At 29.5% G+C, this 17,120-nt stretch overlaps 1 protein-coding gene across 1 annotated transcript; it reads left to right on the top strand.

The window, feature by feature from the left end:
• Positions 1-3,613: 3,613 nt before the first annotated feature.
• On the top strand, positions 3,614-8,335 carry LOC104877883 (mediator of RNA polymerase II transcription subunit 15a). The gene is made up of 5 exons (XM_010647253.3): positions 3,614-3,715; positions 4,417-4,508; positions 6,185-6,296; positions 6,486-6,607; positions 8,106-8,335. The coding sequence occupies exons 2-5, from the start codon at positions 4,429-4,431 to the stop codon at positions 8,110-8,112; spliced, it is 321 nt and encodes a 106-aa protein (XP_010645555.3). The 5' UTR covers positions 3,614-3,715; positions 4,417-4,428; the 3' UTR covers positions 8,113-8,335.
• The last annotated feature ends 8,785 nt before the right edge of the window (positions 8,336-17,120 follow it).

Here is a 17,120-nt window from a genome sequence, read left to right as displayed (position 1 = left end):
AAGGGAATAGCATTTGAAAACTCAAATCCTAGCTTTAACAAGGATTGGAAAGGAAATGGAACACAAAAGTGCTTGAAAATTTCAGTAAACACTAAAGAGAGAGTTTGGAGGTGTGATTCAAAAATAGTTTTTTGTTTTTAAAAACAAAAGTGTGCTTTTAGAAATTCATAATTCTGTTTGATTTTGAAAAACAAAGTGAAATAGAGAACAAATAAAAATTGTTTCCTCTTATTTTTAAAAACAAAAGCAAAATATAGAAAAAGAAAACCCATAAAAAGCAAATAAAATTGAATATGATATATTTTTTCTTCCTTCTCCATGACCCAATATCGAAAATCTTTAAAGAATCTTCAAAACAATCTTCGTGTTTTTTTGAATTTCCTTTAACCTCTCTAAAAATTTTCATTAAGCTAACAAATTTCAAACTAAACTATGTTATTCAAGCATGGGAATGAATGAGAAAAGAAATGAGATGTTCATTCCTACTCTTCATTCTCAAGTATCAAACATGACCTTAAGATTTTGTACATTTGGTTTTCTTGTAAAGTTTTTAAAAACTTAGGTTTGTTTGGTAACTACTTTTAATAATAGTTTTGAAAAATAGTTTGTAAGAACAGGTTTTGGAAATTGTTCCTTAATGTTTTATAAAACAAAAGTCTCTTTGAAAACCTAAAAAGTTTTTAACCTATTTTTAATATTTTTAAATATATTTTAAAAATAATTTATATATTTAGTATTTTTTTTAATCATTTTACATGTTTGTATAATTATTTTTTAAAACAACTCTAAAAAAACAATGGAAAACAATTAAAAGATATTATCTAAAAATACCATATTTTCTATTCTTAAAAATAGAAAACAATTTTTATTTGTCAAGCATGTTTTCTTGTTTTTTTGTTTTGTAAAACAAAAAACTATTTTCGAAAACAGTTACTAAACAGACTCTTAACATTTTCAAAAATAAACTTCTTGAACTAAAAATATTCACATTTTTAGAAGGCTTTTAAAAATGAGTTTGTCACAATGTTTTTTAGTCATTAAAGAGGATTTTCATGCTTAAGAAATAAAATCAAACCAATCCATGCCATTGCCATTGAACACTTGATACATTTTTTGCGGTTGGTTGCTCAAATACTGGAATTTTTGTAGTATCTAACGAATGACCAATCAATTGAGCAAATACACCATGAACTTAAGCTTTGTAACCACTACATATGGGTTTTACCTCATTGCAAAGGCAACTGAAGTAATACAATTGATGTGAATAGGAAAGTAGTTCTCCACCATGTAAGAATGCATTAGACAATGATTTTAGGAGGTATTTTTAGTTTTTCTAATATTTGAAAAATAAAAAAATTTCAAATGTTAAAAAAACTAAAAACACTTTATAGAATTAATACCAAACGCACTCTAAGTCTATCTGAAAATATATGAAAAAATAAATTAAGAAAAAAAAAAAAGAAATTGATTTGTTCTTCATGTCATACTTGATTAGTGTTTGTTGAAGGTGACACTAAAGTCATACTACATCTGCTAGTTGGTTTTGATAGAAGGGGGATTGATATCTAAGCTTTGATTTTACATCTTCTTAAAGCTTTTGCTTGTGTTCAAAGATGATGATTTAAATTAAGTTCTTATATTTTGGTGTTTGTTTCGATATTAATTTGTGAATTCATGTTCTGATTGAAATTTTCTAGTGATATTATAAATACATTGAAGGGAAATGGAAGGATATGAATATGTCAACTTCCCTTGTCATTTTATATTTTTTTTTATTAAATAATTAAAAAATGACATAATACTAATTTTATTAGAGTCTGTATTCACAGGTTTCATCGCTCTTCGATTAATGGTTAGGTCTAAATTATCCAATGGAACTCCTATTCTTGAGTCAATCCTCTAAGTCTTTATTGGCTTTAGGTTCTTGATTTTTTTTTTCTATGAACATATTCATTTAATTTGGGATGAATTAGTTTGATGTTTTATTACATACCCAATTAAAAATGAAAAAATTTCCTTAAAATTGTAAAAGTAACCTCCCACTTTTAATAGTCTCAAAAATTACCCATTTTGGACAAAAATGTCCCTATAGCTATCGCTTCAACCACATTAGCCCATTCCCCTTCCGGTTTTTACTTTCCCTCATTTTACCCTTTTTATTCTTTTTTTTTTCCCACAAAAACTAAGGGAGAATTATATTTTACACCAAAGGCTTGAAAATAGGCCCAAGATCCTCATATCCCTTATATTTGAGCCAAAGACCTAATGGATGAATGAAAATTGAGTTGAAATACATTATTTTTCAAAATTTTCTAAAATGCCTTGGTTATTAAATAAAAAAATAAAAAAAATAAAAAATAAAAACTAGCTTTCTCCTCTTTCCCTTTCTTTCTCTCTTCATTCAACTCTTGTATATTAATTGGTGGAATCATATAAATTAATTCCTAAAAAGTGTCATTATTTCCATCAATTATTTTTCTCCCAAAAACCATGCCTAATAAATTGAATATTGGAAATCAATGGTTAAAAATGATTATTACTATATTTTTTCAATAAATATTTTTTAAACACCTCATAAAATATTTTTTAAACACCTTTAAAATATATATATATATATATATATATATATAAACTATTTTTTATATAAACATCTTTAAGGTTATAAACAATTATTTGAATATTTTCTCTAATTTATGAACACTAGAAGACATTGTCTTAATATATTATTTTAATACATGAACATCTTTTAACTAATGGTGGTAATTGACTTTCAATTGAATAATGTAATATATGTGGACAAAACATGATTTAAATTATTAAAACACAATATCATCAAGTTAAGTGAATGTATCACATTAAGAGTACGTTTGGTAATGATTTTAAAAAACATTTTTAACATTTCTAACACTTGAATAATATAAAATTTTAAGTATTAAAAATATTAAAAACACTTCATAAAATCAATGTTAAACGAGCTTTAAGAGATATACATATAATTATATCATAATTTTCTCTTCTTTTTTCCTCATACATTATATCTTTTGTATAAAGTTTTGTAAAAAAAAAAAACAAAACTTTTTGTTATGTAAAGAGGTGCAAAAAATACATTAAAAATCGAAAAGAGAATATAATGGAATATAAATTAGGTGAAAATCATCTTAGGAATATAATAATAAAAAAAACATGAAAATGTGAGGAAAAAACAAGTTTAGATGAAATTTAAGATCAAAAATAAAAAAAATAAATTAAAATTAATAATATAAAAATCATAGAATCTTTAAAACTATAATTATAATAAAATATTTTTATTTTAAATTAACTCGATAATTTAAATTAATGATTTTTTAAAGAGAGAGAGAAAGTAATAATTGGTAGGGAAACGAGTTGATGGGGCAGCAGTGATTGAATTTGAAGGGATCGTTGAAGGGGCATTTTTGTCCAAAATGGGTCATTTTTGAGGCTGTTAAAAGTGGAAGATTAGTTTTGCCATTTCTTGGGAATTCTTCCTTTTATTAACTAACGGTAATCGGTTATCCCTTTTATTAACTAACGGTAACGGTCGACGCGGTGCTATTGGCAGTTTCGTTTTCCCGCCAAGCAAAAAACTTTATATGGCCCGGAGCATCAACGCCATGGATATACTGCGTTGGTGCTTATCAGAAAAGCTAGGGTTTCACTGCAACTGTTCTCTCATCCCCCTCACTCCCAGTCCCAGGTTCCTTCTTAATTTCTCCTTTCTTGTTTTCTTTTTTTTTTTTCATTTCACTTCATTCAATACCATGCACTGATTTTCTTCCTCTGTTTTGATTCAATAGAGAAAGCTGATTATTCCATTCGTTTCTTTCTTGGGTTTCTTTTTCTATTTTTGATTCAGTAGTGAAATTGATGACAACTCATTCCAATATCATCGTCTGATTTTCCTTCTTCGTCTATTTATTTATTTTAATGACTGGGTAAAGAACTGATTATTCAATTCACATAAGTACCATGGCGTCATTTTCCTTTTTGGGTACCATTTTCAATTTTCAATTCATTTCGATTCAGGGTGAGAGTTTTCTTTTTTGGATTGTGTTTTCCATTTTTGATTCGTTAGGGAGAACTGACTATTTCCATTCATTTTAATATAAGAGCGTAGCATTCTTTCTAGGATTTCATTTTCCATTTTTGATACAGAAGAGAAAACTAATAATTCCCTTGATTTCAATATCATCGCCTGGTTTTCTTTCTTGTCTTTCATTTTCAGTTTTTGATATAGTAGAGAAAACAGAATATCCAATTCATTTAAACGTCATGGCGTGATTTTCTTTCTTGGGTTTCACTTTGAAGTTTCTGATTCAGTAGATGAATCTGAGTACAGAAAACTGATGAGTTTTTCTTCTTTTTTTCCTTTTTTTATTTTCTTTGCTTTGGAATTAGGAATTGAAAGACATGAATAATCAGAGACCTGCTCAGGCTCGACCTGTCATGGATTTTTCTCCTGGTTCACGCCAGCCGATGATCAACAAAATGTGAGTGTTTTATTTCAATTGCCAATTGTAAATGCTTTGGGGATCTTGGGAAGTTTCAATATGAATTCTTGAGATTGGTTAGGGTTTGAAACTACTAGGTTCAAAGATACATGATTCATTAATCTTTCAATTCCAAGTGGTTATTTGTTTTTAAGATGATAAAGATACTGTCAAATTTTCTTTCAGAAAGGTTACTGGGAAAGCAGCTAAAATTTGTTTCAGCTCTTATTAAAATCAATGTTTTTGCCTTGTATTTGGATGCATGTGCAATTTCATCTTGAGTGTCTTTATACTTTGAAGTTTCACATTTTCCTGCCTTATATTTTGTTGACATGTGTTGCACTTTCAATTTTAACTGATGTAGGTGATGTCAGTTAGAATTTTATGGGCACGGAATATTAAAAACGTACCATAATAATGCCAAATAAAGAGGAGAGCTTGTGGCAAGAAAATGAGGATGCCTATATGTTAGCCTTCCTCTATGTAATTACACATTATATATAAATTATTAAATCATTTGAATGATTTTTGACAGAAGAAAGAGTGATAGGGGGGGAAAATTTAGAAAGAGAGAAAACAACTTACCCATTGTAATTATTGATAGAAACTTTGACTCATAGGAGTTGATTATACCACCATATCTAAATGTATGCATTTGATTTTTAAATGCATGATTGACAAATCATGCATTTATGATCGTGTATACTTGCCATATATCCATGATTGACAAATCACACATTTTTGATTGCACACATGTGACCCTATACTTACCATGAGAGGCATAAACCGTAATAGTAGCAAACAAATTACACATTTATGATCGTGTATGATCACACTCTTCCCAAATGATAGTAATGGTAGGTAAATCATACATTTGTGATCACACATGATTAGACAACTAAATAAATGGGGGAGTAGTTTAAATTCAAGACCTCTAACTAACCTAAAATCTAATACTATGTGAAGTTACCAATTTTCCTAAAAGTTTAGGCTATTACAAATTGAACCATATTCTAACAAAAAACAATATTAGTCTAGGTTAGGCTAGTTTGCTTATGTGGTTTAAAAATATTCTTGGCCTCCAGCGTCTAAACTAGTTTCTCCCATTGGTAAGAAATAAGTATAGTGACCAAAGAACTTGCTTTAATTCTAGGCCTAATTGGAATGTAAGATGGAACTCCATGAGCTGGTTGGGGGAATACAATTGAATTTCATTGATTCTTGTATTTGGGCGTTCAAGCTAGGCAAGACTAAGCTCAACTAAGTTCTTGTGAGCATGTTAGGCACATTAAAAATCAATGCATGAGGGAGTTCAAATAGGATCATTAAAACATAGGAAGGAGAAAAATGGATTAAAATTGCAAGAGACAACCTTTTACGTTTGACTTTTTTAAAGGAAGGGATGCAAGCATGGAACCCTATAAATTAACCAGCTTTCTTATTGTCTTACTCTCAAACCCCTGCTTATTATGGGCTCACAGTCCCTTCCTTAATAAAAATATTCCATTTTCTGTAAATTCCTGTTTCATGCAATATTGTTTTCTGGTTGGAAATTTACGTGACATGGTCAGTGGACAGATAGCATGATTTCTTATTTAAGAGTTTTTTGGGGTTTAAAACTTATCAAATGATTGCCTGACAATGACACATTACAATCTAATGTTTTTTATGTCTAGCATGGACAAGTTGAAGAAACATGTTCCTGTTTCTAGACCAGTGGAACTGAATGAGCTAAGGAAAGCTGCTGAAAGGTTTGAAAACAAGATTTATTCTGCTTCAAGATCGCAGGTATATCCATCATGCTAGTATTTACTCAACCATTCCTTATGACCTATGAGCATTTTTTGTATCTATCCTTTTTTATTTTTTAATTCTTAGTATAAAAGATCATAGTGCAAACCATGATATTATCTTATCATAGTTTGTCATTAATTATGTGATGAAATGATGTATTTTTTATTTTTATTTCTAATTCAGCTTGAGTATATCCGGAAACTATCTTTGAAGATGCTGGAATTGGAGACAAAATCTTTTAATGTTGCAATCAATTCTCTGCCATCCAGCCCTGCTGCTCGCAGCCGACAATCCCTCAGATCCAGGTAACAACATGAAGGAGCAATGTGTTTTTATGAAATGCAACAATTGAAAATTTTCTTCTATGAAATTCAACAGCAAAAATTTTGCTTTTATGACATGCCACAATAGAAGTTCTGCTAACAAATCAATACATTCTTCTTCCACTTCGTAGTTACACTTGACATATATTACATTTATTGTGTGCACACAAGAATATAATTCTTTTTTCTATTACCATGATTACACTTTCCTCATGATAGGCAATTAAACATTTGTGGCTGAGCTTAATTTATGAAGGACAATTTGTATCGGATTGGGTATAGAAGCAGCTTGCTGCTGCTTTTGTTTCCCCCTTCCTTTGGGTTGTTGGGGGTTGGGTTATGAAAAGAAGTATGGAATTGATTGAAGCAATGGTCTATAAGCTGAGCTCCTGAAAGCACAAAGGATGGGTGGGTATGGGATTAGCTTGCTACACCTTTCTTATTTTTATTATTTGTATCTTAGTCTATTAGCCAAAATGAGAGCCGTAGAATAGAGAAATAACTTGATAAGTGCCCCAAAACCACAATAGGAGATATTTTTAATTTATTTAAAATTATCTTATGAGATAATTAGTGTGGTGTTCATCAAGCTCTTTAAAATTTCATTTCCAAAACCCCATCCTTTATCGCGTAAGCTCTATAACCAGGAATTACTCTCCTTCACTCAAATGTTTTCAGTAGCTGTGAGTAAAAAGAATTGTTTGAGGGAGACAGTCTCTTTTTCCATCAAGAGATTTTTAGACAATCGAAATATAGCATATGCTTGATAGCATTACTATTTCGGCATTAGTATTACGAGGAAAAGCAACACATTCAATTTAGCATTCTGGTTCAATCTATCATGTTTATTTTATGGTCATTTAATTTTTTTTTTAAATGTCTTAACATAATCATGCTACTCATGTTTAAATTCTTGACATGTGGGAAAACCAATCCCAAGAATTATTCTAATTTTTTTCCCCAATAAATACTCATATTTTATTTGTCCATTACTTTAACATTCGTTTCATATTCCTAAGAACTCAAATACTACCTCATAAGAGTATTTTCAGGTAACTTCATCCATTTTCGATATTTTAGATCTGATTGGTTTGGTGTTGAGAAAGAAATGTTTCATTTTCAATTTGGGATCTTAAGAAGCATAAAAAATGGTATCTTTCTTCAGATTTCTTCCAAAATTTGACAGATTTGGGAGGTTAATTCTCTTCCTTCTCCCTCCCACCCCAACCAAGATTGGAATATTCCCCAAATTCTGAAACTCTAATTTTATCACAACTATCCTTTTTGTTGACCCTCCAAAGCTCTGAGCTAAATTTCAAATTAAGTTGAAATCATGTCGTAATTTTGGTATTTCATTGATCGCTGGTTGTTGGAGGAAGGTTGAAATTTTGGTTGTAATGTAATTGTTTATGTATGAGATAGGTGTTTACTATGGAAATCTGCCATCTCTCATTATTTGCTTAACCATTATATTTTGCAGACTCTGAGGCTGGAAAATGGAGTTGGTTGGAAGTTGCTGCTATCATCGTTCTTTCATAGGTCTACTATGATTTGGAAATTTGCAAATGTAGAATCTAAGTAACAACTCGGTCTATGCATGATGTGATTTCTGGATAAAATGTTGATATGATGTTTGAATTTCAAATCTTTTGTATTGGAATGTTAGATATGTAGTTGGAAGGTGATATGGAATATTACAGTTTTGACTAATCAATCCAGAACCTGGAGAGGAAATATTTTGAATCTTAGAATAATGTTCTTCAAACAGTACTAAATAAAACTGAAACTAAAAGGGAATAGCATTGAAAATTCAAATCCTGGCTTTAACAATGATTAAAAAGGAAATGGATATGTATTTTTTACAGGTTTATTTCAAGTATGAGATTAGAATGCCTTCCCTTTATAATATGAAATAGGATAAAATAAAAGTAAAGGGATTGGTAACTTTTTATTTTTTTACATTATTTCATATTTTGCAGATATATTAGTAAAATTCAAACCCACTAACTTTTTCCAATGTTTGCATCAAAGAGGAAATCCTTTTAGATGTAAAAAACCTAGTGGATGTGATCTAGAATTTACCCAAAATAAAACCTTTTAAAAAAATAGTGTTAAAAAATTCTTTAGAATTGAGCACCCTTAGAGCACTTGAGTGCTTTCTAACACTTGCGCACTCTAGAGAGCATTTGAGTGCTCAAGGGGTTCTTTAAACCTATTTTAAAACATCTTAGCTCTCTTTAAAAAACCTATTGTACATACCATGCTTTAACTAAATCCAATTTTCTATTCTTAGACTTATCTATACTTACCTATAACATCTCAATTGATAATTCAATAACCTTAAGTCTTAAATAGAGAGTAAGACACAATCTAAAAAAGACTTAAGCCAAAATGTTTAAAACAGAATTACCACCTTTAAAAATACATAGCCTAATGTACCAATAGGAATGATTAGTGTTGGTTTTTTAATGGTTGAAATAATTGATTAAACTAATAGTAGGTAGGACATTAAGATTAAGTTGATTATATGTGGGTATTTTAAGAAAAAAGTTTACAAATCATAGCATAACTAATTTTTCAAAATAGAAGCATTAAAAATTAAATTCAAAATTAAGTATTATTTACAAGAATATCAAGATGCACGACAAATGATGAAGATAATAATGACAATTGTCCCATAAAGAACTTAAGACGAAGAGTAGGGATACTAAGAATATCACTTTTGTGACATCTCACATCAGATAGAGAGGAAAGTTTCTAACACTATATAAGTATGGACTCCTCTTAACCAAATAGATGTGTTTTAAAGCTATGAGGACCCCTTTAGGCCTAGAGCAGTATATCTAAAACACCCTTGAAAGAGATGAGAGTTAATTTTTTAATGATTAAAATAATTTATTAAACCTATAACCAATAGTAGGTTGGATATTAAGGTAAAATCAGTTATATATGAGTATTTTAAGAAAAGAAAAATAAAAGTTTACTAGTTATGGCATAGCTAATTTTTGAGATATGAGCATGATATTGAGTATCATTTACAAGAATACCCAAACGAAGGATGATAAAGATAATAGCTATAGTTGTCCTATTATAGGAGGATTAAGTCAACATATTTAAAGTAAAAATAGTATAACAACTTAATATTACAACTTAAAGTAAAAACAATATAACTTTAAGTATTAAGTCATATACTAACTTATTCTTAATCTCAAATCTCTTTTTACCTAATTACCTATGTTTAGTGAGAGTATGTTTTACAATTATGATTATACATTACTCATCTTTTATAATAAATATTTTTGTAATTATCTTATGTATTTAAAATACTTTAAGTATGAACATTTAACAAGTAAATTTTTTGCTAAAAATGAGTAAAATATAAATATTAATTAAAATCTATTGGCGCTATTTGACCTTAACTCCCATCCCATTGACCATGACATCTTTTGTGGGAGGTTTATCATAATATATACTTGCATCTAGACCAAATATAAGTCTTCCACCACAGAAGAATCTATTGTTGCCTTTCCAGATTTGATAAACCTCATATTCATTCATTCCATCATTATTGGTATCAACCCAGGAATACAAAGAATAAAATTAAGAAAATAAAATGATAGTAATATGAAATCAAATGAGTAAACAAATAGAATAAAAAATAAATAAATAAAAGACATGGTGAATCTCAACAAACAAGCATATCATAACTGATTATTCATTATAATTATCTTATTTAGTGTGTCTTCCATGTTGAGATGGCAATGCGCTATCAGTGCGCAGGTTATAATCAAATGATGGAGCTAATGAAGAGGATGACAAGCATTGATCCGAAGTTGTAGGTGAATTGGTAGAAGTGGAGACTATCTTGCAATGATAAATGAGATGCGGAAAACGAAGACAGATTGCAAATGTGGGAAACTAGATGTTGAGGATAAACTAGTGCATAGGGTGAATTGGTTCTCATATTATCCAGATGGTATGGGGCATGTTGTAGAAAACTGGTGCGTGAGTCTGGTGTACTGGAGATGAAGATGTTTGTGGTGGTGATCTTGGGGTTGAGCTTGGTCTGGTTCAAAGTGCCATGGCTGGACGGCTAAAAAAATGTGAGTTATGAATCCTAATAGGCTCCGGTTGTGGTTACAAGGTGAAGTAAAGGAGAGATTCTGATAAATAGGCAGCCAAATGAATCTGGTACCCTTTCTAAACAGCTTATTCAGAGAAAATTGCATTGGAAGGGTCGTTATGGGTTCCATTTGCTTTCAAGTTGTTCGAGTTCTCATGGAATCAACTTTTTCACTAGTTTATCCAAATATCCTGTGGCCAATCTCCAACATCATCAACCGGTGATGCACACTATGCTATATACTCGGAACACCCCCACAGAAAACAGAGGAGGATAACAAGAAAACATGGCATGAAGAAAAGAAACGAAAATACACCAGTGAACTTACCTGAGAGTTCTTCCAAAGCACGGATAGCTGGATTTCTCAATGCCTCTCCTCCATAGCTCCAGTTTTTCTTTTCAGCTTTCTAGTCACATATTTTTCTCTCAAACTCTCAAAAACTCTGAAAATCCCTCACACATGGACTGTCCTGCTCATCCTCTCCAACTTTTATATTTTTTTTTCTTTTTTTTTTTTACAGCTCGGGTTTATTTTGCTCTCCCATCAACTTTCACTAGCTCTCTCCTCCCCATCCATTCCTCTATTTTTTGTTTAGAAAAGGTCCCATCTCAACCACCACCATGGCGAGGTGGTGGTGTCCTTGGCCATGTGTCCATGCATATAGCTCTCAGCACTTGAAGAAGTCGGCCCTTCCCACTTCTCCAAGATGCCGCCAGCCCCTCCCACTTCTTCAAGATGCCGCCAACTTTCCCGAGGCGATATGAAAATAGTGTTCTAAAAATAACCAAAAAAAACTAAACCAAAATAAGGGTCTACAGTTTGGTTTTGAAAAATTTGAGGGAAAATACAATGGAAAAGTAGAAGAAAAGAAAAAGTGAAAATAAAATAAAAAAATAGATTAAAACTTAATAATTATTTTTATTTGCTACTTCAAACTTTTTTTATTTATTTTAACACATCGATATAATGATTAAATAATTTTTAAATGCATAAGTTTCTAACTAGTTTTAATTATATTTTATTTTCTTTAGTATTTTTAATAGGCCAACCAGACATGAGAAAATTATTTTTCCTTAGGCTATGTTTGGCTCCCAAAAAATATTAAGGAAAGAAAAAAAAATGTTAAGGAAAATTATTTTTCCATATTTGGTTGTTCTATGAAAAATAAAAAATAAAATCAAATATAATAAAAATTAGTTAAAAACTTATGTATTTTACAGTTATTTTATTTTTATATCGATGAGTGAAAATGAGTAAAATGTTAAATTTCATCATAAAAATTTTGTAATTGTATATTTTGTTTTTGTAGTTTTAGCAATGTTATTTCTTTCCACCATTTTTTTGTTGTGAAATTTTATTCAAATGAATCTATATTTAGAAATCTAATTTAAAATTATAATTTATTATAAAACAAAGTGGAAAATGAAGAAGAAAACAAGAAAGAGATAATAGAATGCACGAAGAGAAATTGAATTGATTTTCATTAGGAGTCTTTCCCTTTTATAGGGAGTTACAAAAAGATAAACATCATTACGAATGATCATCCATAAGTTCCAACAATGCTACAAATTCCCATATTTTATAACACTCCCCTTGGATAATCATAAGAATATAGTAACTACTTCGTTAAAAACCTTGCCAGTAAAACCCAGTGGGACAAAACCTGGACGAAGGAAAAAAAAGAGAGCAATATATCCATATTAGTATTATCTCCCTCATATAGACATGATTATGATTTCTTCAATATTTCAATTGGTAGATATCTTAATTTTCGCATTCCAATGTCATACTTTAACTTTTTCAATATGGTCAAAGGTAAAGCCTTTGTCAATAAATCTGCTAGATTATTGCATAATCGAATTTGTTGAACATCAATCTCACATTTCTCATGGAGCTTGTGAGTATAGAAAAATTTAAGGGAGATATGCTTAGTTATATCACCTTTTATGAATCCTCATTTAATTTGTGCAATACAAGCAACATTATCTTCATGTAACTTGGTTGCACTACCTCTGATAGAAGGTAGTCCACATGTTTCTTGAATATGTTGAATCATTGACCTTAGTCATATACATTCACAACTTGCTTCATGAATTGTAAGAATTTCTGAATGATTTGAAGATGTGACTCTTGACTGATCTCTAAGATATTGTTGTACCATCATAAGTAAAAATATATCCCATTTGAGGTCGAGTTTCATGAGAATCTTAAAAATATTCTACACCTGCATACCCAATCAATTATGATTTTGATTTTTTTTGAAAAATATAAGTTCATGTCACTTGTTCTACGAAGGTATCACAATATATGTTTAATCTCATTTCAATACCTTCTAGTTGGGGCAGAACTGTATCTTGCTAGCAAGTTGATAGAAAATGATATGTCTAGTCTATTACAATTTGCAAGATACATTAGTGCATCTATTGCACTAAGATATGGTACTTTTTAACCAAATAATTCTTCATTTTCTTGTTTAGGATGAAATAGGTCTTTGTTCACTTCAAGTGAACGAACAACCATGGGGGAATTGAGTGGATGTGATTATATAAAATCATTTTAATACTTTCTCTATATATGTCGATTGATGGACTAATATGCCATTTGAACAATGCTCGATCTACAGGCCTAGACAATATCTTGTTTTCCACAAATATTTCATTTCATATTCCTTCTTTAAATAATTGGTTGTTTTTTGTGAGCTCTTCAAGAGTCCCTATAAGGTTCAAATCATCCACATGTACTGCAATTATTGTAAGCCCAGTTTTCGATTTCTTAATAAAAACACATGGGTAAATTGGATTATTCACATGTCTTTCTTTTAACAAATACTCACTCAAATGATTATACCACATGCGTCCGGATTGCTTTAATCCATATAGAGATCTTTGTAGTTTGATTGGGTACATGTTTCAAGGTTTTGGATTAGTTGCTTCAGGCAATTTGAATCATTAAGGGAGTTTCATATATATGTCAGTATGTATAGACCCATATAAATAGGCTATAACAACATTCATGAGACGCATATCTAGTCCTTCAAAGACTGTTAAACTTATCAAGTATCGAAATGTAATTGTGTCCATTATAGAGGAATAAGTTTCCTCATAGTCTATACTAGGTCTTTGAGAAAAACCTTGAGCAACAAGTCGTGCTTTATATCTTATGATTTCATCATTCGCATTTTGTTTTCTCATAAAGACCCATTTATATCCAACAAACTTTATGTTTCCAGGTGTTTGAATTATTGGTCCAAATACCTCTCATTTTGTTAACGAGTTTAGCTCTGTTTGGATTGTTTCTTTCCATTTTGGCCAATCATTCTTTTTTTCAACATTCATCCACAATTTGTGGTTCTTGATCTTCATCATTTCTCATGATGTCTACAACCACTTGGAATGCAAATATATTCTCTATGATAATGTCACTATGGTACCGTGTTTCTACAATGTGCCTCATTGAGATCTCTTCAATTATAGATATTGGTATTTGATCAATTTGTGCCTCTTCATGGACTAACTGTTTATCAAGTTGGGTTTCATCATTTGACCATTTCACATTTGTGAACTTTTCAAGAGTACCAAGCTTTTCATATGTTATTCATTTTCTTTTTATAAGAACTGAATCCTTTGAGCCAATAAGTCTACCACACTTCAAGCGTGTCCTAGATTCTCTTTTTATGGCATTCTCCAATTGTCCTTCAGGGACATCAATATGTGTCAAGGTATTCACATCCATAACATGTGACTTTGTTACTGTCTTTATATCTGTAAAAGCATTAAGAGGTAACTAATTTGAAAGTCCTTACAAATGAATATAATCCTTTGAACTTCTAGTTCACATTGCCTTGTACAGGGATAAAAATAAGACAAGGAGGGTACATACCATGTAATGTCTCGTCATTCTTATGGAATTGACTTGCATTCCCCTAATGGTGGGAAAATCATCTCTTTAAACTAGAAATTTGCATAACATCTAATAATATCCTTCAAAGGTTCAAACATACTAGTCACTAGTTGAAGAAACTTCTGGTTCTTTAATGAATATCCATTTGACATTTCAAGGAGTTGATGCATCATTGTTCACCCCGGGGGAACAAGTTGGTCTTCTCAAATTCTTCTAGATTTGCTAGAATGTCAAGTATCATTCATATGGATTCGTGTGCCACTAGTGACATAATATGAGCTCATCTGGAGCTTTCAATCAGGTTTTCATAAATTCATATATGTAGTAATGGCATCAATCAACTAGTGACATAGTATGAGCTCTTCAAGAGCTTTCAATCAAGTTTCTATAAGTTGATATGGTAATGACATCAATTATTACATATTGTACAATTAATGAGACAAACATCTTAGAAAATACTTATTAAGTAATCAATATTATGTGTAAATAAAACATAAACATGTATTAGCAAATATGATATGTACTATATTACATAAAAAGACACAACATAAGAAAGTAAAGATCTTACATGAGAATAAACATTTTTTCATCACCAATCAATCAGTAAATTTTATTAGTAGGATTTTTAAAGAAAGTTATAATAATCTAGGTTAGATATGTTAACCTTCTATTTACTAATATTTTTCTTCTAATTTTGGTAAAAGTCGATGAAATGTTTGATCGTATGACTAGTATGCATCAACAATCATTTCTTATTCAACTATGGTAGGTTTATTCTACAAACCTAACTTTTTCTTCTTCTTTTTTTCATTTCACCACTTCCAGTGGTAGGGTATGAATTTCTTCTTAGGAAAACAATGACCCTTATGGATTAAGAAGTTATTGTATACTAAATTTTATTGTATACTAGATTTAGATCATATCCTATTCTATGATCGTATTCCTAATTGGTTACAGGGAACAATTCCATTCCGATTAGAAAATATTGGTGGTTGTTAATGAAAAATTCATTATTCTCAATTACATCAACTTACAGTGAACTTAAAGAAGGATAGTAGTCTTTTAGTGGGTATACTTTCTTTTTATTATTCTAAAAAACTAAAGGGTTATCATATTTTAATGACATAGAAATTACCCACAACAACAAACTAAATAGAAAACTAAAAATATTTAAATAAATTTATAAATGTGAAACATGATGACTATTTTAAAAATGGATTATGAAAATTATAGATCTAGATATTTAAGCCTCCATATCAAATAGTAAGAATACTAATGATACATTCAAATCCAAAACATAGAAAATTAAGGATTTCAATAATTGAATTCTTAAAAAAAGAAGAACTCATATTTCATAACTTCAAGCTATAAAATTCTTGTAGCTTTAGGCTATAAGTGAAACAACAATGCTTATATCACAATACTTACAATAATCTCTATTTATGTATAACATATATTTTGTTTTATATATATGACTTTAGATCATAAATTTTCTATATGGCTTCTACCCATGAAAGATTATAAAGTTAATTATTCAATATAGATCTTAGTTGTGAGAAATTATATAATATTAACCTTTTTTTTTGTATAGCGTTTAGCTATAATAACATATAAAATAATAATCTCTATAGTTTTCATTCATAGGAAATACCTATTTTCTTTCATAGAACTTCAACCTATCAAAATATTTTACACATTTTTTTTTCAAGATATAAAATATATACAAAAAAATTCCCATTTAGCTTCAGGCTTTGGGCTACAAAAATATATAAAAGTTTTTCATATAGTTCGAGCTATAAGAATAAGCAAATTAATTATTCATATAGCTTTAGGCTATAACGATATATAAATTATTTTTCATGTAGCTTCAGGACACCAAATACAAATTATTATATAACTTCTAATTATAAGAATATATAGAAATATATACCTTCTTGCTTTACATAGGTTGATCATAATAAACAATATTTTTCATATTATCATATGGGAAAATAATTACTATGAATTCAAGAAACTAGTAATATTAACTAAAGAATAAATTTATTAGAACTTCTAGCCATAATTTTATTATGATAAAATGAAAATTTTTGCATAGCATCAAACTACAAGATATTCTCTATATAGCTTCTAGCTATAAAATTTCCTAAAATTATTAATTGGCAATTTAGTTTGTATAACTTTTAGTTATATATAATGGGTGTGGGAGACATAATCTATGAAAAATAAAGAATAAATCAACAATCAAATTTTTTTATTAAAGTGACCCCTTATAAGAAGGAAATGGAAAAATGCACACCATTTTTCCAATTATTTGTGTAACATTTTTATTTATTTTTTAAAAACATTATTAATTTAAATTAGAAATTATTATTTTTTTAAATTGAAAATATTTATTGTTTAGGGTTGACTAGACTTCACACTAATTTTTATCAAATTTTAATTTTTAGCATGACAAAAATTAAAATTTATTT

This window comes from Vitis vinifera, chromosome 13 (assembly GCF_030704535.1).
Source record: "Vitis vinifera cultivar Pinot Noir 40024 chromosome 13, ASM3070453v1".
Classification (NCBI taxonomy): Eukaryota; Viridiplantae; Streptophyta; class Magnoliopsida; order Vitales; family Vitaceae; genus Vitis; species Vitis vinifera.
This window is presented reverse-complemented; position numbering and strand designations above follow the sequence as displayed.

What these genes read in the sequence shown, in the direction of transcription:
- LOC104877883 (XM_010647253.3), top strand. Translation starts at nt 4,429, where the DNA reads ATGAATAATCAGAGACCTGCTCAGGCTCGACCTGTCATGGATTTTTCT. An exon ending in CAGCCGATGATCAACAAAAT is followed by an intron (nt 4,509 to 6,184) that starts GTGAGTGTTTTA and finishes TTTTATGTCTAG; the next exon opens with CATGGACAAGTTGAAGAAAC. An exon ending in ATTCTGCTTCAAGATCGCAG is followed by an intron (nt 6,297 to 6,485) that starts GTATATCCATCA and finishes TTTCTAATTCAG; the next exon opens with CTTGAGTATATCCGGAAACT.